At 52.9% G+C, this 24,926-nt stretch overlaps 1 protein-coding gene across 1 annotated transcript in view; it reads right to left on the bottom strand.

Moving 5' to 3' along the window:
• Positions 1–4,105: 4,105 nt before the first annotated feature.
• The window catches only part of NDUFB11 (NADH:ubiquinone oxidoreductase subunit B11), a 95,775-nt gene continuing 74,954 nt past the window's right edge, over positions 4,106–24,926 (bottom strand). The window contains exon 3 of the mRNA XM_015406167.1: positions 4,106–4,281. Coding sequence (XP_015261653.1) covers positions 4,152–4,281 — 130 coding nt within the window. The 3' untranslated portion in view covers positions 4,106–4,151. The remainder of the gene's footprint in view (positions 4,282–24,926) is intronic.

Below are 24,926 nucleotides of genomic sequence, written 5' to 3'. Positions count from 1 at the left end.
TCACGTGTCCCCTGCTGGATCAGTCCACAGGTGGACTGCCTCACCCCTAGACTTGGAGGCTGTGTAAGACCCACCCTCCATTCACATGGTGCTTGAGGGGGCAACAGTGGGCCTTCAGACGTTCTGCCCCCACTGGTGGACCTCCTGATGGCACCGGGGTTTTGGCCACTGTGAGGCACAGAGTGTTGGACCGGATGGGCCATTGGCCCGATCCAACAGGGCTTCTCTTATGTTCTTATGCAGTGATGCTCTATATTCTCGATGCTGGGGGGGGGCACAGTGGGAGGGTTTCTGGAGCTCTGGCCCTACTGGTGGACCTCCTGATGGCACCGGGGTTCTGGCCACTGTGAGGCACAGAGCATCGGACTGGATGGGCCATTGGCCCGATCCAACAGGGCTTCTCTTATGTTCTTATGCAGTGATGCTCTGTATTCTCGATGCTGGGGGGGGCACAGTGGGAGGGTTTCTGGAGCTCTGGCCCTACCGGTGGACCTCCTGATGGCACCGGGGTTTTGGCCACTGTGAGGCACAGAGTATTGCACCGGATGGGCCATTGGCCTGATCCAAGAGGGCTTCTCTTATGTTATGATTTTGTTTTTATTAACGCCCCCCCCCTTTCAGTACCACCTGTTACAGCTCTGACCAGTCCGGCCTGTGTTCCCTACCATCGGCAGGCAACAGCCCCAAACGGCAGCCATCCCTCACCCCATCCCCCTGCATTCCGTCAGCCGCTTCCCCCATTTAAACCAGGATCTCAGGACACAGTTCCCTATATTCGCTGCCCATCAACATTTCTAGATCATCCGCTCAGAAGCCTTTTACAAAAGCTGCTCTCTCCCCTTCCTGCCCCCCCAAAGGCATAGCTCCCGTGCCTCCTAAAAGCCGCATGACAGGAACGTAAGAAGGAAAGCTCTTGTTCCCCGGCACAAAGGATCAGTGACAGGAAACTTCATTTGGTGGATTTCACAAGGCTGCGAAAAGATCCAAGAACCCCGCTTGGAAACGATTCTTCTGGCTGATGGTTTGTCTCTTTCGGCTCCCTGGGGGTGTGTGTATAACAATCCCCGCTTTCAGACGCACGGACGTTCGAGGGGAAGGAAGGGGCGTGTGGTTGTGGTGCTCCCCCCCCCACATGTGGCACATTTGTGCCTTTATGGAAGCACCCTGCGAAGGACCGAGCTCCGGACCGACGGGTGCCCAGAGCCAACGTCAGGGATGTGACAATGCCAGGCTATGCGGGCAACCAGTTTGATGCTCCTTTACCATGAAAGGGACACAGGACGGGCAGCAACATGGAGCTAAATATAGCGCTCCACCGCACAGCACTTGGGCAGGGCCATCTGCTCAGGGCACGATTTGGGCCAGCCCCGTGTGGTGTGTTGCCAAATACGACCGTATCCAGGTAGCACGGAATATTGCGGAAGGGAAGGCTGGGTAGAGATCCCAATCTTTTCAGAGCTCGGAAGCTAAGCGGGGCCGCTACTTGGGTGGGAGACAAACCAGAACGGAAGGCTCTGCAGAGGCAGGCGACAGCCAGCCGCCTCTGCCTCTCCCTTGCCCTGAGAACGCCAGGCTGGGATTGCCAGACGTTGGGAGGTAAGCAGGGTTGGTGCTTGGATGGGGGACCACCAAGGGGGACTCTGCCAAGGAAGGCGATGGCCAACCACTTTCTGCTTCTCACTTGCCTTGGAAGCCCCTCGCTGGGATTGTCGTACGTTGGAAGTGAAGCAGGGTTGGTACTTGGAGAGGAGACCACCAAGGAAAAGTCTGCAGAGGCAGGCAATGGCAAAACCACCCCTGCCTCTCACTTACCTGAAGGAGAAGAGGAGGAGACTGGATTTACACCCCGCCCTTCACTCGGAGTCTCAGAGCGGCTTACAAACTCCTTTCCCTTCCCTTCCCCACAACAGACACCCTGTGAGGTGGGTGGGGCTGAGAGAGCTCTGACAGAAACTGCTCTTTTTCGAGAACAGCTCTTGTCAGAACTACGGCTTGCCCAAGGTCATCCAGCAGCTGCAAGTGGAGGAGTGGGGAATCAAACCCAGTTCTCCCAGATTAGAGTCCGCGCACTTAACCACGACACCAAACTGGCTCTCTTAAGAACTTCTTTCTGGGATTGTCGTAAGTTGGAAGCTAAGCAGGGTCAGTGCTTGGACGGGAGACCCCCCAAGGAAGACTCTTTAGAGGCAGGCAGTGGCAAACCACCTCTGCCTCCCACTTGCCTTGAAAGCCCCTTGCTGGCGGGTCGCTGGAGGTCAGTTGCAACTTGACGGCACTGACACACACACACGGAATGTCGCAGAAATTGAAGCCTCCCGGTTCCTCCCCGGCAGTGAAAGCCGGGAGTCCCACCCCTGGAGGCTTCCCTCTGTGTAAGTGCTCTGGGTGCAACAGGAAAAAGGAACTGCCCCTCCATTGACAGGTTCTCTCCTGGCTGTGGGTGGTGGCTGTGTGTGTCCTCATGCTGACCCCCCATGCTCCCCTTGCGATACTGTGCATGCGCAGTTATCATCTAAATGCAGCCGCTGAGGCACTAGCTGCTACTGTAACAGCAGGTACATGGGAAGGATGATGGCCCAGGACAAGGGTCCCTTACCTACCCACCTACCTACCTTCCGGTTTTTTAATTTTTGTATTTTTCACATGTGCGTGTGTGTGTGTGTGTGTGTGTGTGTGAGTGTGTGTGTACACACTTGGCCCAGGACAAGGGTCCCTTACCTACCCACCTACCTACCTACCTACCGGTTTTTTATTTTTTGTATTTTTCACATGTGCATGTGTGTGAGTGTGTGTGTACACCTGGAAGTCACGGCAACCTCTGGTGAGCCAGCGTTCCCTCTAAGCTGAGTCAGTGTGAGCTAGCTCGCAGGTTTTCAGCCCCGGCTCGCACATTTTTGCCTTCGCTCAGGAAGGGAGGCTCCAGAGCAAACTAATACACGCCGTAGCCAAATCACGCGCACACAACTTGAATGCCAGTCGCTCACAAAGCAGAATTTCTGCTCACAAGACTCCGCAGCTTAGAGGGACTGAGCCCTACTCGGGGGGCGGGGGGACTGGAGGATATTCAGAGAGGTGGCCGAATCAAGCCTGCCCCCACCTCCCGACTGCTGGTATTCCTTGGAGGTCTCCCATCCAAGTACCTGCCAGGGCCGGCCCTGCTTAGCTTCCGAGATCTGACGAGACCGGGCTGGCCTGGGCTGTCCGGGTGAGGGCAAAGGTCCCCGGCCTTTCTGAGCCTGCAGGGACCTGTGGGATTCTGACGTGGCGTGGAGGGCGCAGGGACAAAATGGCTGCCGCAGGAGGCAGAGCCGGCCATGAAACGGTCACCCTGCCTGAACTTCAGTCACCCTGCGGGGGCAGCTGCCGCCAAAGCAAAGGTTTTTTTTAAAAAAAATAAGAATCTGGTGCTGACCTGGATTGCCCAGGCTATCCATCATGATCTCATCAGATCTCGGAAGCTAAGCAGGGCCGACCCTGACAAGTACTTGGATGGGAGACCTCCGAGCAATACCAGGGCCGGGAGGCCAGAGGCAGGCTGTCTCAATCCACTTCTCCGAACGTCCTCCGGTAGGAGTCGCCAGAGGTCGCCGTGACTTCCAGGCACGAGCATGCACACAGTGCAAAAATACTCCCCCTACCCCCCCAAATCTGCACATATCTCCAACAATGCTCCCTCTAAGTCTTGTGAGCAAAAGTTCTACTCCGTGAGCTACCGGCATTAAAGTTGCCAGCGAGCGATTTGGCTGCGGCATAAATTAGTTTGCTCTGGAGCCATCCTTCCTGGGCTAAGACACAAACCTGTGAGCCAGAGGCTAAAGAACTGCGAGCTAGCTCACACTAACTCGGCTTAGAGGGAACGCTGATCTCCAACTGTCAATCAGAATCCTTGCTGGGCAAAAGCCCTACTCCCCCCCCCCCTTCCTATACACACTTGGTGGGCGCCAGAAAAGTTACCTGCAGGTGCCACAGCGCCCATGGGCTCCACGTTGGGGACCCCTGGCCTAGAGGGTAGCATGAGCACCCCCACCCCCGTTTGGAATTACACTCCTTCCAGGCAGCCCCGCCGTTTCTTTTCCTCCGAACAACCCAACAGAAAGGCAAGGAATAGGTAACCCAGAAGGTTTATTCTCGGTATACAGACACAAACAGGCTCATTCTTCGTCCTCCGGAGGCAGCACGATCTTGCTGGGGTCGTAGTAGTTGGGGTCGAGGAGGGGCAGCCCGTGTGCTTCCCGGTATTTTATCTGCCGTTCGGCTTCCCGCCGAGACCACCCCACTAGCCTGCAGGGGGAGAAGAGACAGAGACAAAGAAAACGGGAGTGAGCTGTTGGGAAACGTCAATGCTGCCACCGCCGCCTGGGAGATACAGGGGAGGACAAGGACACAGACTCGGGTGGGGCCTGGCTCCTGCCCTAGAGCAGTCAGAGAGGAGAGGCAACGTAGCAGGTTGCAGAAGGAGACTGGATTTATACCCGGCCCTTCACTACCCGAAGGAGCGGCTTACAATCTCCTTTCCCTTCCCCTCCCCACAACAGACACCCTGTGAGGTCGGTGGGGCTGAGAGAGCTCTGACAGAGACTGCCCTCGAGAGAACAGCTCTGAGAGAACGTGTGACTGACCCATGGCCACACCAGCAGCTGCATGGGGAAGAGTGGGGAATCGAACCCGGTTCTCCCAGACTAGAGTCCACGTTCCTAACCATTGCACCAAACTGAAAGGAAAGATGAGCGAGGAGACCGGCCAGGGCCCAACCTAGCCATTTTTATCATTATTTTCTGAGCAGCTGCTAGAAATCTAGGCCAGAACACCAAATGGAAAACCCAAATGTTACCCCAAGGAAAACAACATTTCAGACGGTGCTATTTGTCAGCCACTGGCTCTAGGTCGATGCGTGAGCTCAAACTAGATTTTTCTTCTTCTTCTTGGGGAGGGGTTTGTGTCTGCAGAATCCAGATGTCCTTGAGAAAGGAAAGGGGCCGTGGCAAAGCAACAGGTGATGCAGTTGCATTTATTCATGTATATCCCGTTTTTCTCCCCAGTTGGGACCCGGGGAGGCTTTAGAACGTCCCCATTTCCTCACAACAACCCTGCGAGGTAGGTCAGGCTGAGAGTTTTTGATGGGCTCAAGGTCAACCAATGAACTTCCATGGCCGAAGTGGGGATTTGCACCCAGGTCGGCCATGGTCCTAGTCTGCTGTTCTATCCACGACCCCCTCTGGCTCATGTACATGAGGGGGAACAGACTCACCAAAGGGGAGACAAGAGTTTGCTTCCTTCCTGCCCCAACCAGGATGGGGCAGCGGTCCGACTAGGACCGGAGAGACCCGGATTCGAATCCCCGCTCTGCCGTGGAAGCTCGCTGGGTGACCTGGGGCCAGCCACTTGCTCCCTTCGCGGCCTAACCTACCTCGCAAGATTGTTGTGGGATAAAATGGAGGAGAGGAGAACAACGTTGGGAGCCATTCTGGGTCTCTACTGGGGAGCTGGGGTTCAAGCCTCTAAACCTGCTGCGCCAAAACACGGAATCCGAATTCCACGACAGGCACTCAGCTTCGCGCAGAATTCAGGAGACCAGTCCCAGGGCGGGCCCTCTTCCTATCCTGAAACTGGCGTGGGCCTCACAGGAGTGTTACTGGAGAGAAAGCCTTGCGGGGGCTAGACCCCTACTGTGCGGAAGCCCCGCCGCCTGCCCACGCTGCGCTTCCCAGCACGGCGCCCTCTAGCTGCACGCGGTGGCCGCGCCTGCGGAGCGCACTCCCAGCTGCTCGCCTGCCACTGGCTTGACGCACCCTCCTCGGAGGGAGTCGGAGCGCAAACCCAATCAGAGCTGTGGCGTTAATTACAGAGTGCCGAGATGAAGTGCCGAGCTGCTTGCCTTAATTAGTGCTTCGTTAAGGAGTCACCAGCCCACCGCCGGCAGCAACGAGACGCACCGACACCCCCACCCCCCTGCTTTCACCCAGCTTCGTTCCGCTTCCACTTGGGGGAGCCCTCTCGTCAGGGCCTCCCGTAACAAAGGGGGCGGTCCTGGGTCCGGTCTCTACAAAAGGGACGGGGTCCGATCCGGCCGATCGGACCCCGTGTCCCTTTTTGTAGCGACTGGAGACACCAGCTGGCCCCCTTGCTCAGGCGGCAGCCCCGGTCTGAGGTGTCACTAGATGCAAGATGCAGGACCAGCCGACTTGAGCCACGGCTTTAAATATATACACATTTCTTAAAATGATAAAGAACCGGCCAGCCAGATGCTTTCAGTGGTTCAGACGGCAGCCACGGGGCCTGGCCTAGATTGCACCCCCCGCCCCCCACTGTTCTTTCCATCTCTCCTTCAAACAGGCGGCATAACAGTCAGGAATATGGTGGGCTCTCCTCCTTTGGAGGTTTTCAAACAGAGGCCAGATGGCCATCTGACGGCAATGCTGGTTCTGTGAACTGAGGCAGATCACGAGAGGGGAGGGCAGGAAGGGTTGCCTCAGGGCTTCGTTCTCGTGGCCCTTTCTTACACGCCCAGGGGAAACGCTGGTCACAACTTTGGGGTCAAGAAGCAAATTTTCTCCAGGCCAGTTTGGCCGGGGATCCTGGAGGGTTTTTTGTTTGCCATCTTCTGGGCATAGAACAGGGGTCACTGGGGGTGTGGAGGGGAAGGTAATTGTGAATTTCCTGCATTGTGCAGGGGGTTGGACTAGATGACCCTGGAGATCCCTTACAACTCTATGATTCTATGTGTCACAGTAGAGCCAGGGAGGCTGAGAGGGGGAGTCACAATACAAGTTCGAGGGTCAGCCGGGAGAGCAGTCAGCAGCGCGTTAAACAAGTCCCAAAACACCAGACACAATCGTAGTCAAACGTTACCAGAGGTCAGAGTCCAGAGAGCAAAGCCGAGAGCATCGTCAGGTTCAAAGCAGGGAGTCAGGAGCCAGAGCAGAAGTCCAAAACACAAGCCGAGTCCAAAAAGCCACATAGTCAAACAGGAATCAAGGTGCAGAGCTTCTGGTTCTACGAACGAGGTTGCCAGCACAAATTGCTCATGGCCAGAGGCCCTACTAAATAGTGCTCTGGCCCATTAACTCATTAGCACCTTTGTGCGAGGTCCTGGCTGCTGTTAAAACTCAGGGCTCAAGGATCTCCGCCCTCTTGAACGTGCTTCTTTTCGACGTCTCTGATCCCTAAGCCTCCTTACAGGTGGGGGAGATGCAGGTGGTGAGCTGCTTATGGCCTGCTCAATCCCAGGTGCAAACCGTCCTGTAGTTGACTCAGATTGCTGTGTATCCTCCTCAGTACGTACAGTAGGTGCAGATCCTGATGCTTCTTCAGCTCTTAAAGGCACTGAATCCTCCCCTCTTAGGCTGTCAGGAGCTGGCTCTGGGGCTGAGTCAAGGGCAGGCATGACACTATGAAAGTTTCGACAGAGGGAAGGGAAAAGGGGTCTCCTTAGACTCTCCCTGCTGTCGTAGAGCCCAGGAAGGAGAAGGCCGCAGCCCCGCCCCCTTCTGCTGGCATGAGTCAGCCCTCGCCTGAGCCAGTGTTCACCAGGCTTTGAACTGGGGGCCCCCTTCGACGAATTCACTCAGCCGGGCAAGAAAACCCGTGCGAGATCCCGGTATACTGCTGCCCGAGTGCTCCTGCAGGTGTGTCATTCCACACCGAGCCCCTTCTCCAGCCCGGCTGTTAGAAGAGGCCTGGAGAACGGCTCTCTCTTAAACCCGGCCGGCTGGCCTAGGGAAAAGGCGGGAAGGGGAGGAAAAGAGATCCACGCTGGCCGGAAGCTTCCATGGGCTACCTGCCTCTCCTGAGGCGACTGTCGCTCAATCCATCACCCTTTATTGCTCTAGCCAAAGACCGCTGTGAAACACGTCCAAGCTGTTGGTTAAAAAAAATATCAAGAGCGCCACATGCGAACAAATTAAACCCATTAATAAAACACAGAAGTCAAGGGGGTGAGTCACATTAGTCGGAGGTATTGCAGCGTCCCCGGTTAGCGCAGCAGCTCTGGCAGCCGCGATGCTCAGCCTGCGCTCTAGGGAGGAAAGCGGCCCCCGGCTTTGCCTCCGGCTCTCCCCTCTCCCTGGAACTCCGCGTCCCCCTCCAGCTGTCCTGCGCCCGCCCCTGAGGAAGCTGGGCGCGTCGGGGGTCCACGCCGTAGTTTGAAAACCACTGATCTGAGGTCTTGTTTTGTGACAGCCCAGCCTTTGCAGGTTGGGCTTTGGGGGAAAAAGGACATCTTAGACATGGCCGTCTGAAAAGAACCAGCTCACGAGCCAATTTGGTGTGGGGTTTTCCAGAACGGCCTGGTGTGCCTTGCGCCCCAGCTGCTACTACTGTTTTCGCCGTTGGGGAGAAAAGCAGAGTATGAATGAAGTTCATAAATGCATGTCCACACCACACGGGGGGAGCTGGGTTTTTGAAGTAGCCCCCCTGTTAGTGAGCGGCCGCTTGCATGCAGTGTCGTGGACCTGTGAGCTGAGGTGAAGATCCTAATGAGAACATAAGAGAAGCCATGTTGGATCGGGCCAGTGGCCCATCCAGGCCAACGGTCTCGGTCGCACAGTGCTCAAAGCCCAGAGCTCGGAAGCTAAGCAGGGATGGCCCTGCTTTAGTATTTGGACGGGAGACCACCAAGGAATAGCAGGGTCGCAACCAGTGTTCCCTCTAAGCTGAGTTAAGTGTGAGCTAGCTCACAGTTTTTTTAGGCTCTGGCTCACACATTTTTGTCTTCGCTCAGGAAGGGGTGGCTCCAGAGCACACTAATGTCTGCAGTAGCCAAACTGCTCGCTCACCACTTTAATGCCAGTAGCTCACGAAGTAGAATTTTTGCTCACCGGACTCCACAGCTTAGAGGGAGCATTGGTCGCAACATCATAAATCACCTCTGAACGCCTCTTCCTCTAAACATGAGGGGTTACATAAGAACATAAGGGAAGCCACGCTGGATCAGGCCAATGGCCCATCCAGTCCAACGCTCTGTGTCACACGGTGGCTGAAAACCAGGTGCCATCAGGAGGGCCAGAACTCCAGAAGCCCTCCCACTGTTGCTCCCCAAGCACCAAGAATACAGAACATCACTTGCCCCACACAGAGTATTCCATCTCTACCTTGTGGCTAATAGCCACTGATGGACCTCTGCTCCAGATGTTTATCCAGTCTCCTCTTGAAGCTGTCAATGCTTGTAGCTGCCACCACCTCCTGAGGCAGTGAATTCCAAGTGTTAATCACTCTTTGGGTGAAGAAGTACTTCCTTTTATCCGTTCTAACCGGACTGCTCATTAATTTCATGGAGTGCCCACGAGTTCTTGTATTGTGAGAAAGGGAGAAAAGGACTTCCTTCTCTACCCCACGCATACTTTTGTAAACCTCTATCATATCACCCCTCGATCCTGCCTGACAAAAAGCTAAACTTGGCAACCAGAGAGTCTGCACGCTGCAATGGAATAATGAGGCCCACTTCATCCTACTACTGGCATTTAGTTTTGAGAAGAGGAGCTATTGGAAGGAATCCCGGGAGGAGCAGAAAGCTCACGAAAGGCTGTGAATGTGCCTGTAAGATGGAAGGCGGCAGGTTAGCCTGGTTGGGCGAACGGGACTTTGCATATCTCACGTCAAGCGCTGTCACTTGGCCCAAACGAAACAGCATCCCATCTCTGACTTCCAGAAGCCTCTTAAGTAGGCGTACTTAGCACAAAATGACAGCAAAGAGGTAGCAATCGTGAGCTTTTGTCCTGCCACTCTGAGGACTAGAGACTTGTTCCTTCCTCTTCCAAAGATTCCAAATAGCAGGAATTGCCATTTGACTACGCATTTGATTTTTTTCACACGTGTAAGCGAAGTTCTGCACAGGTTCACCCTCTGCTCTTTCCTCGCCCCACCCCAAGTCTTGTGCTTATCACGGCCCTGCAGGGACAGCGCGGCAGATCTGTGACTCCCAGCAGAAAACACTGTGGGGAGAAATCCTTTTGCCATGCTCTGAGAGAGAGATTCAGAGACAGGAATCACTGCCCGGTCAGTGCTTCAAAGAAGGATGCAGGATCAAGCCTATCAGTTATCCATCATTTTATCGCTGTTTTCCTCTTACATCTCCTTCCAGTAAGGGGTCATCCTTAGTGGATAATCCCCCCCCCCAACAACAGAACAACCTGACCAGCCACCCGAGCAGGTCAGAAAGTTCTCCTCGCATCATTTCCTCCTGTGTGGCTGCACTCACAACCAAGAAACCAAGATAGACACCGGCCCTGAGGGGAAGTTTAATTTTTCAGGACCTTATCCCCCACCCGCTGGCCTGGATCCGATCTGCCTCACCAGCTCATTAAGTGGAATATAAACGGGCGGGCAGCAGGCTTTCATCTAAAACGCTCTGGTTGACAAATGGGATTGCGGCAATTCCACTTTTTTTGGGGGGGAGGACCAGGCTTAGAAGAGGAGCCAAAGAGGTGACCCCCCCACAGCCACATGGGAGACACACTGGCAGTAAGAGGAGAAAAGAAGGGGGGGGGAATTGATTGCAAATAACCCTAGCCGTCTTGATCCAGTTAAAAGACACTTTCAAATCAAGGAGATCAACTTAAAGATAATAATCTTCTTAGTCCAGTGCGCCTTCAACCCCCCCCCCCGGCAGACACGCGATCCCCGTATGGTCAAGAGATCCTAAGTTATCCACTTTAAAATGTACTAAGTACAAATGCCCTTAAGTCAGGGAAATAGGTGGTGGTGGTGGAGTCCAAAATATGCAGAAGGAAAAGAGGATAAGCCCACTGGTCCAATATCACCTAGGGCAGGGGTGTCAAACATAAGGCCCGGGGGCCGGAACTGGCCCTTCCAGGGCTCTTATGTGGCCCGCGAGCAACTAGTGCAAGGGAGGGAACAGGAGACTGATCAGGGAGGAGTGGGCAAAGCCACTCCGATTGTGGCCCCAGCATAGTGGAACAACCTCATCTGCAGCAGTCAAGCAGCGTGGGAGCATCTGCCCAGTGCTGCACCACTGGCTCTCCAAGTCCACTCCTATGGGTTTTCCTTTGCACCCTCCTCCCAGCCCATGGGGCCTTGCAGTGAGGATACACCAACTCAGAGCTTACAAGCTGCTGTCCTTTATACAGTTTATATATCTGGTACTTGGCATTATGTTTTATGGCACACATGGCCCGGCCCGACAAAGTGGCATTTATGTCAGATCCGGCCCTCCAAAGAAATGAGTTCGACACCTCTGATCTCGGGTCTGACTAAGGGTCTCCATATCCCAAAAGAAGAACAAAATCCACGCAGTAGCTTTGATTAGGACCCACCCAATCTAACTCAAAACATGCAATCTTTCAAGCTCATCTGTATGAGTGAAATCTGGCCCCATCTGCAGATATCTAAATCCATGGATTGGGCTACCACTGATGCCAAACAGATTTTTCTGCAAACTTGGGGGATCTCCCAGATTTGCAGAAAAATGTGAAATGTTAAAAAAACAAACACACACATTGGGAATTTTAAATTCCTCCCGATTTTTTTTTTTTTAAAGTGGTGTCTTCGCGAGTTTCTTGTGGGTCCACACTTGTCAGAACTATTCCTCAGACTGGATGTGAAAAAATTTAAGACAGAGGAGGGGAGGGGAGATTTTTCACAGCATGTTATTACCTGGGACCTGAAAAAAGACATCTGTTTCCCCCACTCTCTGTTTAAAATTTGCAACATCAGTCCTAAAGAAGAGCTCTGGCGAGCTCAAGCGCTCACACAATGGCTTGTGTCCCATTGGATAGATCCTAGTAAAAAAGTAATAACACGGATTTTGGTTTGGGATTTTGCACGGACCAGTATGGCCAATTACTGCTTCCCCCCCCCTCCGCATCCCGACCCTGGCTACAGAGTCTCAGTTTACTTCCCACAATTAGAAAAGAGCCTTTACACATTTATCCCCTATTTTGACATATTTATTGCTTTGCTGTCCTTTCCCCCCTTAATTAAATCAAAACAACCATTGACCTTATAACCTTAGCTTGTTATTTAGTTTTGTCTTCGCATATCTTAAAACATCTTCATTGTGTTACATGTTAATTTGCTGTTCAGCCTCTTTGCTTGAACTCTAGTGTGCGTGTGCCGCACGGGAGCTCAAACCTTGAATGAACCTTTGTTGGTCTTAAAGGTGCCCCTCTGGACTCTAAATTTGTTCTACTGTTTCAGACCCACACGGCTGACCCGCCTGGTACAGATCAAGAAGGAGGCCTCGGTCAGGTCAGCTCACTCTCTGCCTCAGTTGCCCCGTTTATAAAACAAGAAAAGCTACGACCTACCCTCTCTGGGATGAAGAGAGAAGAAGAGATTGGATTTATGGTGTTACATGTTAATTTGCTATTCAGCCTCTGTGCTTGAACTCTACCGTTCCAGTGGATGTGAAAAAGTGTGTGTGCCCGTAGGGAAGCTCAAACCTTGAATGAACCTTTGTTGGTCTTAAAGGTGCCCCTCTGGACTCTAAATTTGTTCTACTGTTTCAGACCCACACGGCTGACCCGCCTGGTACAGATCAACAAGGAGGCCTCGGTCAGGTCAGCTCACTCTCTGCCTCAGTTGCCCTGTTTATAAAACAAGGAAAGCGATGACCTACCCTCTCTGGGATGAAGAGAGAAGAAGAGATTGGATTTATGCCCCGCCCTTCACTACCCAAAGGAGTCTCGGAGCGGCTCAAAAACTCCTTTCCCTTCCCCTCCCCACAACAGACACCCTGTGAGGTAAAAGAAGAAGAAGAAGAGATTGGATTTATACCCCGCCCTTCACTACCCAGAGGAGTCTCAGAGCGGCTTACAAACTCCTTTCTACGGCTTGCCCAAGGTCATCCAGCCAGGTGCAAGTGGAGGAGTGGGGGAATCAAACCCGGTTCTCCCAGATCAGAGTCCGCGCACTTAACCACTACACCAAACTGGCTAGAGAGACAAAGGTTCATTTATTTAATTCATTTTCACCCTGCCTTTCTCCCCAATGATGACCCAAAGCGGCTTACAGTGTCCTTCTCTCTTCCATTAATCCATTTTATCCACCCCGTGAGCTAGGTTCAGCTGAGAGTGTGTGACTGGCCCTGGGTCACCCAGTGACCTTCCGTGGTGCCAGTGGGGATTCAGACCTGGGTCTCCCAGATACAAGTCCCCCACTCTTAACCACTACACCACACTGGCTCTCTACAAAGAAAAAAAACTGTGCCGGGCAACTTTCACCTGGATTGCCAGGGTATTAAATAAGCCAAGGCATTAAAGCAGAGGGTATCATTGTCCTGATGCGCGCCCCCCCACTGCTTGTTCCAGTACCCATTCATCCTGTCCCTCTCCTACCTAAACACTGCCGGTCCAGTTCCCCAAGGCCCACCCCCCATAACTCCAGCAATCAGCGCCTTTTGCTGCGAAGGCAGAGTTCATTAGCGGCTCCCCAAAGACCTTCTTAATGAGACCCCCATCAATTAGGGAAGAGTTATGTCTAGCGATCAGGCGCCTCTCCAGGACTCTAAACAAGAGACAGCCAGCTTCGCACCACTGACGCTCCCGGGCCTGCAGGAAGAGAGATGGACCCCCCCCCCTTTTCCCCAAAGGACCACTCCTGCATGGGGGGGGGAGAGAAGGGTGGCGGTGGCAAGCTGTGTGACTGGTCTCGTTTCTCTGTTCCAGCACGTTCAAGGAACAAATAATGAATGCTTCCCAAATAGAACAAGGACAGAAAAGAATTGCAGAGTTTTGTATGCTGGTCCTACAAGCTTAGTGTTGGATGTTACAAGTTAGAACACTTCTATTTAGTATTTACTGGGTTAATCCTGTGTACTGAACCACATGTTTGTTTGTATCCTATCTGCTTAGAGAGCTAGAAAGCCCGCCAGATTGACATGTAGTTTGTTGTCCTGATTGGAAGATAGAGTACCTAGAATTAGCATTTTATGACTCTTTGTCCTGAGCGAGAAGAAGCTCTAGTCTCCATTAGCTTGAGGATGACTTAAGATGTCCCCATTAGCCTGAGGATGACTTAAGATGTCTCCATTAGACCTCTGCCATGTAAGCTAGTCTCCATTAGTCCGTCTAGATTTGAGGATGTAGAAATAAAGCTCTTTGTTATTTTTCATCCTGTTTACCCTACCCTTGTTAGGTTGATAGTAAACTTTTTATATTTTAAACTACCATGGACTCAGACTCTTTTATACTCTGCTAACTCTGCTGAATTAACTTTATAAGAAATTAAATACAAAACCCCAATACTTAGGGAGGCACCCTAACAGTGATCCTCCAGTTCACAGCCACCAAAGCGGGTGTTCCAGTTTGGTGAGAGAGTCAGTTTCGTGTCGTGGTTAAGTGCATGGACTCTAATCTGGGAGAGCCGGGTTTGATTCCCCACTCCTCCACTTGCATCTGGCTGGATGACCCTGGGAAAGCCATAGTTCTGATAAGAGCTGTTCTTGAAAAAAGAGCAGTTTCTGTCAGAGCTCTCTCAGCCCCACCTACCTCACAGGGTGTCTGTTGTGGGGAGGGGGAGGGAAAGGAGTTTGTAAGCCGCTCTGAGACACCTTTGGGTAGTGAAGGGAGGGGTATAAATCCAATCTCTTCTTGGGCAAGCCATAGTTCTTTCCGAGCTGTCCTAGAAAGGGCAGTTCTCTCAGAGCTCTCTCAGCCCCACCTACCTCACAGGGTGTCTGTTGTGGGGAGGGGAAGGGAAAGGAGTTTGTCAGCCGCTCTGAGACTTCGAGTGAAGGGCGGGGTATAAATCCAATCTCTTCCTCTTCTTCTTCCCCAAGTGACTAGGCCAGGAGGCTCTCTCTCAGCCACCTACGTTTTTTTAAAGCATCAAGTCGTGGCTCAGTGGTAGAGCCTCTGCTTGTCACGCAGAAGGCCCCAGGTCCAATCCCTGGCACCTCCAGTTAAAAGGACCAGGCAGTGGGCAATGGGAAAGGCCTCCGGTTCAATCCCCAGAACCTCCAGTTACAAGGAACAGGTAGCAGGTGATGTGAAAGACTTTCACCTGAGACCCTGGAGAGCTGCTGCCAGTCTGAGCAGGCAATACTGACCTTGATGGACCAACGGTCTAATTTGGTGAGAGGCAGTTCCACGAGTGTATGAAGTAGGCACAAGAAAGGATCTGGGCATTTTACAGCATCAAGCAGAAAAAGACGGTCCCTTGTCCCTGTTGGAATACTAAGTCATTGAGGTGGCGGTGGGCTCTCCTTCTTTGGAGGTTTTCAAACAGAGGCTAGATGGCCGTCTGACAGCCATGCTGATTCTGTGAACTCGGGCAGATCATGAGAAGGGAGGGCAGGAAGGGCTGCCTCAGGGCTTAGTTCTCGTGGTGCTTCCTTACACGCCCAGGGAAATGCCGATTGCCACTTTGGGGGTCAGGAAGCAATTGTTCTCCAGGCCAGTTTGGCCCCCAGGGATCCTGGAGTTTCTTTTGTCATCTTCTGGGTATGGAACAGGGGTCCCTGGGTGTGTGTGTGGGGGGAAGTATTTGTGAGTTTCCTGCATTGTGCGGTGGGTAGGACCAGATGACCTTGGAGATCCCCTCCAACTCCATGATTCTATGAATTTAGGGTAGCATCCTGTACATTATATTTCCAAGAATCCCAGTATGTATATAGATATATATAAAAATCAAGTTCCTAGTCCTTGTCAGCTAAGCTGCCATGAGGAGGGAGAGACAGTCTAATTGTTATGCATTCCTTTCCATGCACTTAATTGCTTCCCAGCTGCAATGCTTATCTGTAAAGAGGTACTGGAGGAGTGTGGTGTCTACCTTCTGCGGGATCATTCTGGTTCCCAGCTTTTGCTACCGTTAGAAACTTTCCTGGCTCCCGCGTGCGGGAGCCCATCTAATTGGGTATTGCTAGGGGAGGCGCATACGAATGCCCTATATCCTATTATGCACATAGGTAGCCCGCCATTCCTAACAGTGTTCATGTTATTGCATCTATGGCTTTTCAATAAAAGTAAAACCTTCTTGGAAGCGTGTACTTCGTTGTTCAATAAAAGCAAAGGGAGAATGCTTTAAAAACTATCTAGGGCTGGCAGTTGTCTGGGGTAGGCTCTCCAATGGAGATTAGCTCTCTGTGCATCCAAGGGGACCAAAGCTTCCTCTGCATCTCCGTCCGCTGCTTGTTTATCTCCCAAAAGTTGGACTCAGCGGCAGAGCATCTGCTTGGCATGGAGGTCGCAGGTTCTGCCCCCGGGGATCTCCAGTCAAAAGGACCAGGTAGTCAGTGACGTGAAAAGACCTCAGCCTGAGACCCTGGAGAGCCGCTGCCAGTCAGAGTAGACAATCCTGACCTTGCTGGACCAAGGGTCTGATTCCGTATAAGGCAGCTACGTGTGCGAGTTCCATTCATGGGAAGGGCCACGGCTCAGTGGTAGAGCCTCTGCTTGGCATGCAGAAGGCCGCGAGTCCAATCCCCACCATCTCCAGTTCAAAGGACCAGGCAGTAGGTGAGGGGGAAAGACCTCTGCCCGAGACCCTGGAGAGCTGCTGCCAGTCAGAGTAGACAATACCAACCTTGCTGGGTCAAGGTTCAGATTCAGCATAAGGCGGCTTCGTTTGCCCATGCAGGCTTATCGGCCTTTCTGTTCTATTGTTGCCTTATGCACCAATTAAGACAGAACTCCCAGCACGAGCACGGGTGCCAACCGGCTCCGTCAGCAACCAACGGAGAGGCTGTGCCTGAAAAAGCCAGATTCGCCACGGCGTGTGCCCTTTGCTCGGTTCCCTGGCTTGCAGAATCCAGCTGCAGATTCCTAGGTTCTGATTTGTGGCAATCTAGGCTGGGCCAACGTGTTTGCCCATCAAAAGAAGAAGAGGAGGAGATTGGATTTATACCCCGCCCTTCACTCGGAGTCTCAGAGCGGCTTACAAACTCCTTTCCCTCCCCCTCCCCACAACAGACACCCTGTGAGGCAGGTGGGGCTGAGAGAGCTCTGACAGAAACTGCTCTTTCTCAAGGACAGCTCTGAGAGAACTATGGCTTGCCCAAGGTCATCCAGCAGCTGCAAGTGGAGGAGTGGGGGAATCAACCCGGTTCTCCTAGACTATAGTCCGTGCTCTCAACCACTACACCAGAAATCCTACACTGTAGAAACAGCTGGTGGGAGTAGGGTGCTTAACTCCCCCCCCCCCATGTTTCCCCTACAACCGGCACATGCATCGCTCTCTCTCTCTCTCAGCCGGGGAAAAGCAAAGGTAAAAAAACCACACACACACAAAACCAAACAGACACTCAGAGGAAACAACAGCAGGGCCTCCCACTGCTTCTTCCCTACAGATGCCACTAATTCACACCACTACATCGTGTGCCGGTGACAAAGACGGGAGTGGGAAAGCCGGGCCACTGCCAAGGAACGCCCAGTCCCGCCTCTACGGGCTCTGTTTATTGGGCGGCCATTTGGGGTGGGCGACAACCCCCGGAGATTGTAGTCATTGCACATGACGGAGAGGAGACGGACAGGGACGTGGAATTAGGGTCTGCCGAAATACCCGCAGGCTAGCTGCCGGAGGAAGCCCTGACCTGCACGGCCCAGGTTAGCCCGATCTCGTCAGATCCCGGAAGCTAAGCAGGGTCGGCCCTGGCTAGTGTTTGGATGGGAGACCGCCAAGGAAGTCCAGGGTCGCTATGCGGAGGCAGGCAATGGCAAAACCACCTCTGAACGTCTCGTGCCTTGAAAAGCCCACCAGGGGCCGCCAGAAGTCAGCTGTGACTTGATGGCAAAAGAAGAACAACACAGCTGATGTAGAGAGAGGAAGAAAGCAGCACGGAGGAAGAAAGCAACACGGATGCTGCACGGAGCAGAGACTGGGAAGTGAGTTCAGGGACTGGGAAAGGGAACGGAGAAGAAGAGGAGGAGGAGAACGAGGATGACGACATTGGATTTATACCCCGCCCTTCAGTACCCGAAGGAGTCTTAGAGTGGCTTGCAATCTCCCTCCCCTTTCCCTCCCCACAGCAATGATGTAGGTGGGGCTGAGAGAGCTCTTTTGAGGGCTGCCCGTGAGAGAACAGCTCTGAGAGAGCTTGTGACTGACTCAAGGTCACACCAGCAGCTGCATGTGGAGGCGTGGGGAATCAAACCCGGTTCTCCCAGATTAGAGTCTGCGTTCCTAACCGTGACACCAAACTGGGAAGAAATGAACCTGGTGTGGTTCAAGAAAGGCTCCTTAAGAAAAGGGGCATGGAGTCCTAAGGAAAGAAGGAAACCTGACGCAGGGTGAGGAAAGGGACAGGTTGAAGAATAGGAGGCAAGGTGGTAGGAGAGAGTAGGAAAAGGGAGAGTGTAGGTGAGCATGGGCAGAGGGCAGGTCATGAAAAATGAGAAAAGGGGAAAAGAAGGGGGCAGCAAGGACAAGGACACACAAAACTGCCATGCTGAGTCAGACCTTTGCTCTATTACGGTTGGTATTGCCTGCTCTGGCTGGCAGCAGCTCTCTGGGGACTCGGGCAGAGGTCTTTCCCATCAGCCACTACTTGATCCTTCTCCCTGGAGATGGCGGTGTTTGAACACTGGGCCTTTGGCGTGCAAAGCAGATGCTCTAGCACTGAGCCGTGCCTCCTCCCGAGAAAATACATTGTGCAGGATCAGTACCGCAGCTCTGCCGCTGTGTGCCTGGACTCATGGGAGAGTTGTATGCATCTGAATTCTGCATCAAGGCAGCCCAAACCCTGTGGTGAGGAAATATCATAGAATCATAGAGATGGAAGGGACCTCCAAGGTCATCTAGTCCAACCCCCTGCACCTTGCAGGGAATTAGCAAATACCTCCCGGTTCCATGCCTGGAAGATGACAAAAAACCTCCAGGATCCCCAAGCCAAACTGGCCTGGAGAAAAATTGCTTCCTGACCCCAAAGTGGCGATCGGCATTTCCACGGACGTGTAAGAAAGGGCCACAAGAACGAAGCACTGAGGGCAACCTTTCCTTGACCTCCCTCTCGTGATCTGCCGAAGTTCACAGAATCAGCATTGCTGTCATTGCCGTTCAGTTCCGAAACCTGTGATCATGGATCCTACACAAGGCGTTCTGCTGCTGGAATCCACAGAAGGGCAGGGGTCTAAAGAGCATTGCAGGGCACTGAAGTCCCACCCCTCTGCCTCTCAGAAAGCCTGCTGGCTCCCACTTGAACATAAGAACATAAGAGATGCCAATGTTGGATCAGGTCAAAGGCCCATCCAGTCCAACACTCTGTATCACACAGTGGCCAGAAATACCAGGTGCCATCAGGAGGTCCAGCAGTGGGGCCAGGACATTAGAAGCCCTCCCACTGTTGCCCCCCCCCAAGCACCAAGATGACAGAGCATCCCTTGCCCCAGAGCCCCTATCTATACCTTGTGGCTAATAGCTACTGATGGACCTCTGCTCCATATGCTTATCTAATTCCCTTTTGAAGCCGTCCATGCTTGTAGCCGCCACCACTTCCTGTGGCAGTGAATTCCATGTGTTAATCACTCTTTGGATGAAGAAGTACTTCCTTTTATCCGTTCTAACCCAACCGCTCAGCAATTTCATGGAGTGCCCACGAGTTCTTGTATTGTGAGAAAGGGAGAAAAGTACCTCTTTCTCTACCTGCTCTTTCCCATGCATAATCTTATAAACCTCAATCATGTCACCCCTCAGTCGTCGTTTCTCCAAGCTAAAGAGCCCTAAGCGCCTTAACCTTTCCTCGTAGGGACTAGATGACACTTGGATGTCTTCCTCCAGGCACACACACCTTCAAGCCCATGCTCCCTCTAAGCTGCGGAGTCTTGTGAGCAAAAATTCTAATTTGTGAGCTACTGGCATTAAAGTGGTGAGCAGGCAGGTGATTTGGCTGCTGCATAGATTAGTATGCTCTGGAGCCGTCCTTCCTAAGCGAAGACAAAAATATGTGAGCTGGAGGCTATTTTCACTATCTTAAGGTCTAGAAACTTGGATTATTTTTTTTTAAAAAAAGGGAAAGTCAAGAGATTCTCAAGTGCAGAATTCTGCACCCAGAGCCAACATTCCTGCACTTGTGAAGCACGACTGGGTTACATCCCGATCCACGGACGGCTGGAAGCCCCTCGTGATCACTCGCTGCTCTCATTCCCACCGCCTGACAAACACATCCTGCCTCTCGACTCACCGGGGCCCACTCACAAGAAGACCCCGTCCCTATGTCACGTACAGGAGGAAGAGCTGAAGGAGTGAGAATGGGGACAGAAATCCTAGCCTTTGCTCGAGGAGAGAATCAAGGTCGGCGAGAGAGAGGATCGAGGCCGGGAGGGGCTAGGACTCCTGGGTTCTTTTCCCAAAAAAAAGGAGGGGGGGGGGAATGATGCGCTCATTAGCGACGCACCTCCACAAGGTCTATCGTAGGCTCTGAACGGATGGGAACAGGCGCTGCGCAAGCTGCTTCTGATCAGAAGGCTCTGTGTGCGTCAGCAGAGGAGAAACCGGGCTGTAACCTGCCCCCTCCCCGCCAGCCAAAACAGCACGGTTCTCAGCTCCGGGCCTCGGTCTATCTATATCCCATCGGCTATATATACACGCCGTGTACACCTAGCAGCAGCTGGCGCACCCCAAAAATAACTCTCAGAGGCTCCAAACGGCAGTGAATTTCCGCAACTGGCGCTCCTCCCCCCAAACTGGTCTACCTTGTCTGAAAACAAGTCATTTCAGAAGCTCGAGGGGACAGGGCTGGGTTTGGGGCTCGTGATGGGGAGGGGGCCGTAACACAGGAGGGGGGGGGCAGAGGAGAAGGCTGGTGGCAAATTCTGGACCCCCAAACTCTGCCCAGTCCCAGTTTCCGCACAGTCAGGTATTCCGACCTAACTGCCGGGTGGTCTCTCCGCACGGGTTTTTCTGCCCCCCACCCCTGCAAGCGAGGCTGCCTGCACCCCTTTGCATTTCCCACAAATAAGGAAGCATCCCTTAGTCATCCTTGTTTGGAACCCAGAGTGAGCAAGACAGAAAGAGAGCGAGAGAACACATTTTTATAGCCCTCGGGTCGCGGAGGAAAACGTGTGAAGTACAGGACAGTGCTGAATAGAGTGTCGGGGTGGGAGAAGCTCTGTTCGTCTGCCCGTCTCTCTCTCTCTCTCTCACTCTCTCTCTCTCTCACACACACACACAAACACACTGCCGTCCATTCTCTTTGCGCCTTTTGCCTTCTTTCCTTGCAAATTTTTTTAAAAATCTGGCTGAAAAATGGAACCACGAACCAGAGTTCTCATGCAAGAAGCACGTGGCATACAGCCGCCGAGCCACAGCTGACTAGCGGTGACCCCCGTAGGGCTTTCAAGGCAAGAGATGTCCAGAGGTGGCTTGCCATGGCCTGGCTCTGTGTCACAGCCAATGCTCCCTCTAAGCTGTGGAGTCTTGTGCGCAAAAATTTTACCTGGTGAGCTAAGCTGTGAGCGAGCAATTTGGCTACCGCATAAATCAGTTTGCTCTGGAGCCACCCCTTCCTGAGCTAAGACAAAAATGTGTGAGCCAGAGGCTAAAAAACTGTGAGCTGGCTCACGCTAACTCAGCTTAGAGGGAACACTGGAACCTTGGTGTCTTCCTTGGAAGTCTCCCATCCGAAAACTAGCCAGGGCCGATCCTGCTTAGCTTCTGAGATCTGACAAGATTGGGCTAGCTTGGGCTGTACGGGTCAGGGCTGCAAAACAGATGCCCATTTTAAAATTCTTGAGGAGCTGGATCTCCTAAACGTAGGCTTTTCTCAAATTTCATTTAGTGGGGTAGATGCCTTCGTAACACTCCTGATCCCCGTGGGCACAGCGAAGAGCCCAGGGGAAAACTATGTTTTCTCCTCCCGAGGCTGTCTCTTTTCTGAGGCTAATAACCTGCCCCGGCCTCCTTATCCACAGTTCAGTGTGATGTTAGCATCCGTGTTAAGCCGAGTTTAACGCCAAGCTTTCCCTGTACATAGGGCTGCGGTGGCTCAGTGGTTAAGATGCTGAACTGCAGACCGGAAGGTCGGTAGTTCAGCAGTTCGAGACCTGAGTGAGCAGAGTGAGCTCCCGTCTCCGGCCCCAGCTCCTGCCAACCTAGCAGTTCGAAAGCGAGAGAGATTGCAGGTCGATAAATAGGTACCGCTTCGGTGGGAAGGTAACGGTGTTCCGTGCGCCTCGGCGTCTAGTCATGCCGTCCACATGACCACGGAAACGTCTTCGGACAGCGCTGGCTCTTCGGCTTGGAAACGGAGATGAGCACCGCCCCCTAGAGTCAGATTCGACTGGCTTTCGAGCAAGGGCAACCTTTAGCTTTACCTTCCTTGTACATAAGGAAAGAACCAATGCGATACCCGACTGTGATTAAAACACGTGGACATAATTGATACTGGGGAGGGAGGGGGGCATACAATCCTGAGCCCTTAAGAACTTGGGACTGTTACATCTGCACCAGCATTACGCGCTCGTTTAAGGTACATTCCAGTGTTCCCATTCCCAGGAGGAAAAGGGCAAAATAATGCTCGCTAGAGAAGGTAACCTTTCCCTAGGAAGGATCTGGGAGAACTCTGGGCTGCTAATGTCCTTGAAAATACATATTTCCAAATGAATGCAATCCCCCCCCCCCCCAACCCTTGGTGGTGGCGGAAAGTACCCTTAAGTCGCAGCTGACTTAATGATGACCTTGTAGGGTTTTCCAGGGCACGAGATGAACAGAGATGGCTTTGCCATGGCCTGCCTCTGTGTAGGAACCCTGGCCTTCCTTGGTGGTCCCCCGTCCAAATACTGACCAGGGCCGACCCTGCTTACCTCCCGAGATCTGACGAAATTGGTCTAGCCTGGGCCTCCCAGGTCAGGGCGGGGACGAACGGAGGTGCTTTGCCCTTGGCCTGCCTCTGCCTAGCGATCTCGGACTTCCCTGGCGGTCTCCTATCCAAATACTAACCAGGGCCGACCCTGTGTCAGCCCTGACCTGCACGGTTAAGCCCTGACCTGCACAGTTAAGACACTCCCCACAACACTTTTTGGTAGTGATGCTTTATTAAAGGTAAAGGTAAAGGTTCCCTTGCTCGAAAGCCAGTCGAATCCGACTCTAGGGTTGCGGTGCTCATCTCCGTTTCAAAGCCGAAGAGCCAGTGCTGTCCGAAGACGTTTCCGTGGTCATGTGGCCGGCATGACTAAACACCAAGGCGCACGAAACGCTGTTCCCTTCCCACCGAAGTGGTCCCTATTTATCTACTTGCAATTTCTTGCTTTCGAACTGCTAGGTTGGCAGGAGCTGGAACTAGAGATGGGAGCTCACTCCATCATGCGGCACCCGGGTCTCGAACTGCTGAACTACTGACCTTCCACAGCCTGCAGTTCAGCGTCTTAACCACTTGAGCCACCGCAGCTTTATTAAAGATAGGCTTACTACAGGAACTGGATCTCTGCCAGGACCGAAGAAAGTGCACGAAATTCAGAGGTTATAGGTTAAACCCAACACACCCCACACCCCATGCATATGTCAGCACTCGCCCCCTAAGGTTACTATGACAACCCGGACAGATATACGGTGTCTTATCTATTCTAGCAAAGCAAAAGAGTCTCCAAGGCCAAGTCCCGTGAGAATAGGCCGAGGGGTGCAACTTGAGAAAGGGTTATGGCTACTGTCTTGTGAGCAAAAATCCTCCTTTGTGAGCGACTGGCATTAAAGTTGTGAGTGAGAGCAATTTGGCTACTGCATAGATCAGTTTGCTCTGGAGCCATCCTTCCTGAGACAAAAATGTGTGAGCCGGAGGCTAAAAAGCTGTGAGTGAGCTCACTCTAACTCAGCTTAGAGGGAACACTGGCCGAGCACCCAACCCACACACACAGTCCCCCCTTAGGGATCCCCTCCCCCTTAATACATGGGAAGGTAAGCAGTGAAACAAAACGAAGAGAAGGGAAACCGAAACCTTGACACCTTGCCTCTGCTTCTGAGATCCAGCTAGCCTGGGCCATACAGGTCAGGTTACCCACTGCCCCCGGCCTCCCATAAGTGAGAAGATAAAGTTTGCAGCGCTAACTTTAACTATTCGTTAAAAGAGCAACTGAAGCCCCGTTCCCCCTCTCCTCTGAAAGGCCTGCGGTCTTTCGGTTTCCGCTGTACACAGGCACAGACCTGTCTGTATCCTTCAACAAAGAGAGCCAACCTGAATCCTCAGGACGGGGCGCGATGTAAATAAAAACCGGAGGCCAAGAGCGATCGCCAGCCAGCCGTGGGTTCAGGCTACTGCGCTGGTAATGGAGAGGCAGGACATTGGGCTTCAAGGCCACGATCACTGCTTGGGGGGGGGCTTCCCTTTGCTCTGTTCAGCACAGGCAGCCAATTAGTAGGGGTATTCTTGCCCCTTCTCTCCGCAGTTCACACACTATTGCATCCTCTGAGACTGCTGGGTTTTCGGAGAGGGGCACGGGCAGCGGCTGTACAAACTAGGAACGCCCCCCAGAATGCGGTTTTGTTTGTGGGTAATTTGGGGACGGTGATCAGGGGCAACGCACCAGACACGGGGCGGGACGGTGGCGGAAGGAATGAGCACAGAAAGCCTCACGTGTCTGACGTATCTACGGGACCGTCTCCTCCGCTATGTCCCCGGAAGAGCGTTACAGTCTTCGGATAACAACTTGCCGGTGGTCTCCAGCCCCAAAGCTGTCCTCAACCTGGTGGAACTCTCTGCCAAATGCCATCAGGGCCCTGGGAGACCTAATGCAATTCCACAGGGCCTGGAAGGCAGAGATGTTCCGCCAGGCCTTTGGTGGAGGGCAGTGGCGGTTTGCATCCTAGCTGGCACCCTTTCTGCTCCAGTGGCTTTCCATATCCGCTTTGCCCTCCTCTCCCCTGCCCACAAAGCAGCTGACCGTCTGAAATTGGATCAATTATTATACGCCATCTATTTGCTTGAAGTATGTTGTTAATGCTCTATTTTATCATGATATTTTATGAATGTTGTGCATTTCCCAGAACCAGGAAGGAAGGAAGGAAGGAAGGAAGGAAGGAAGGAAGGAAGGAAGGAAGGAAGGAAG

Source organism: Gekko japonicus, unplaced genomic scaffold, assembly GCF_001447785.1.
Source record: "Gekko japonicus isolate JY-2015 unplaced genomic scaffold, Gekko_japonicus_V1.1 scaffold1076, whole genome shotgun sequence".
Classification (NCBI taxonomy): domain Eukaryota; kingdom Metazoa; phylum Chordata; class Lepidosauria; order Squamata; family Gekkonidae; genus Gekko; species Gekko japonicus.
The sequence above is the reverse complement of the archived record's forward strand: the minus strand, read 5'-3'. Positions and strand labels throughout refer to the sequence as shown.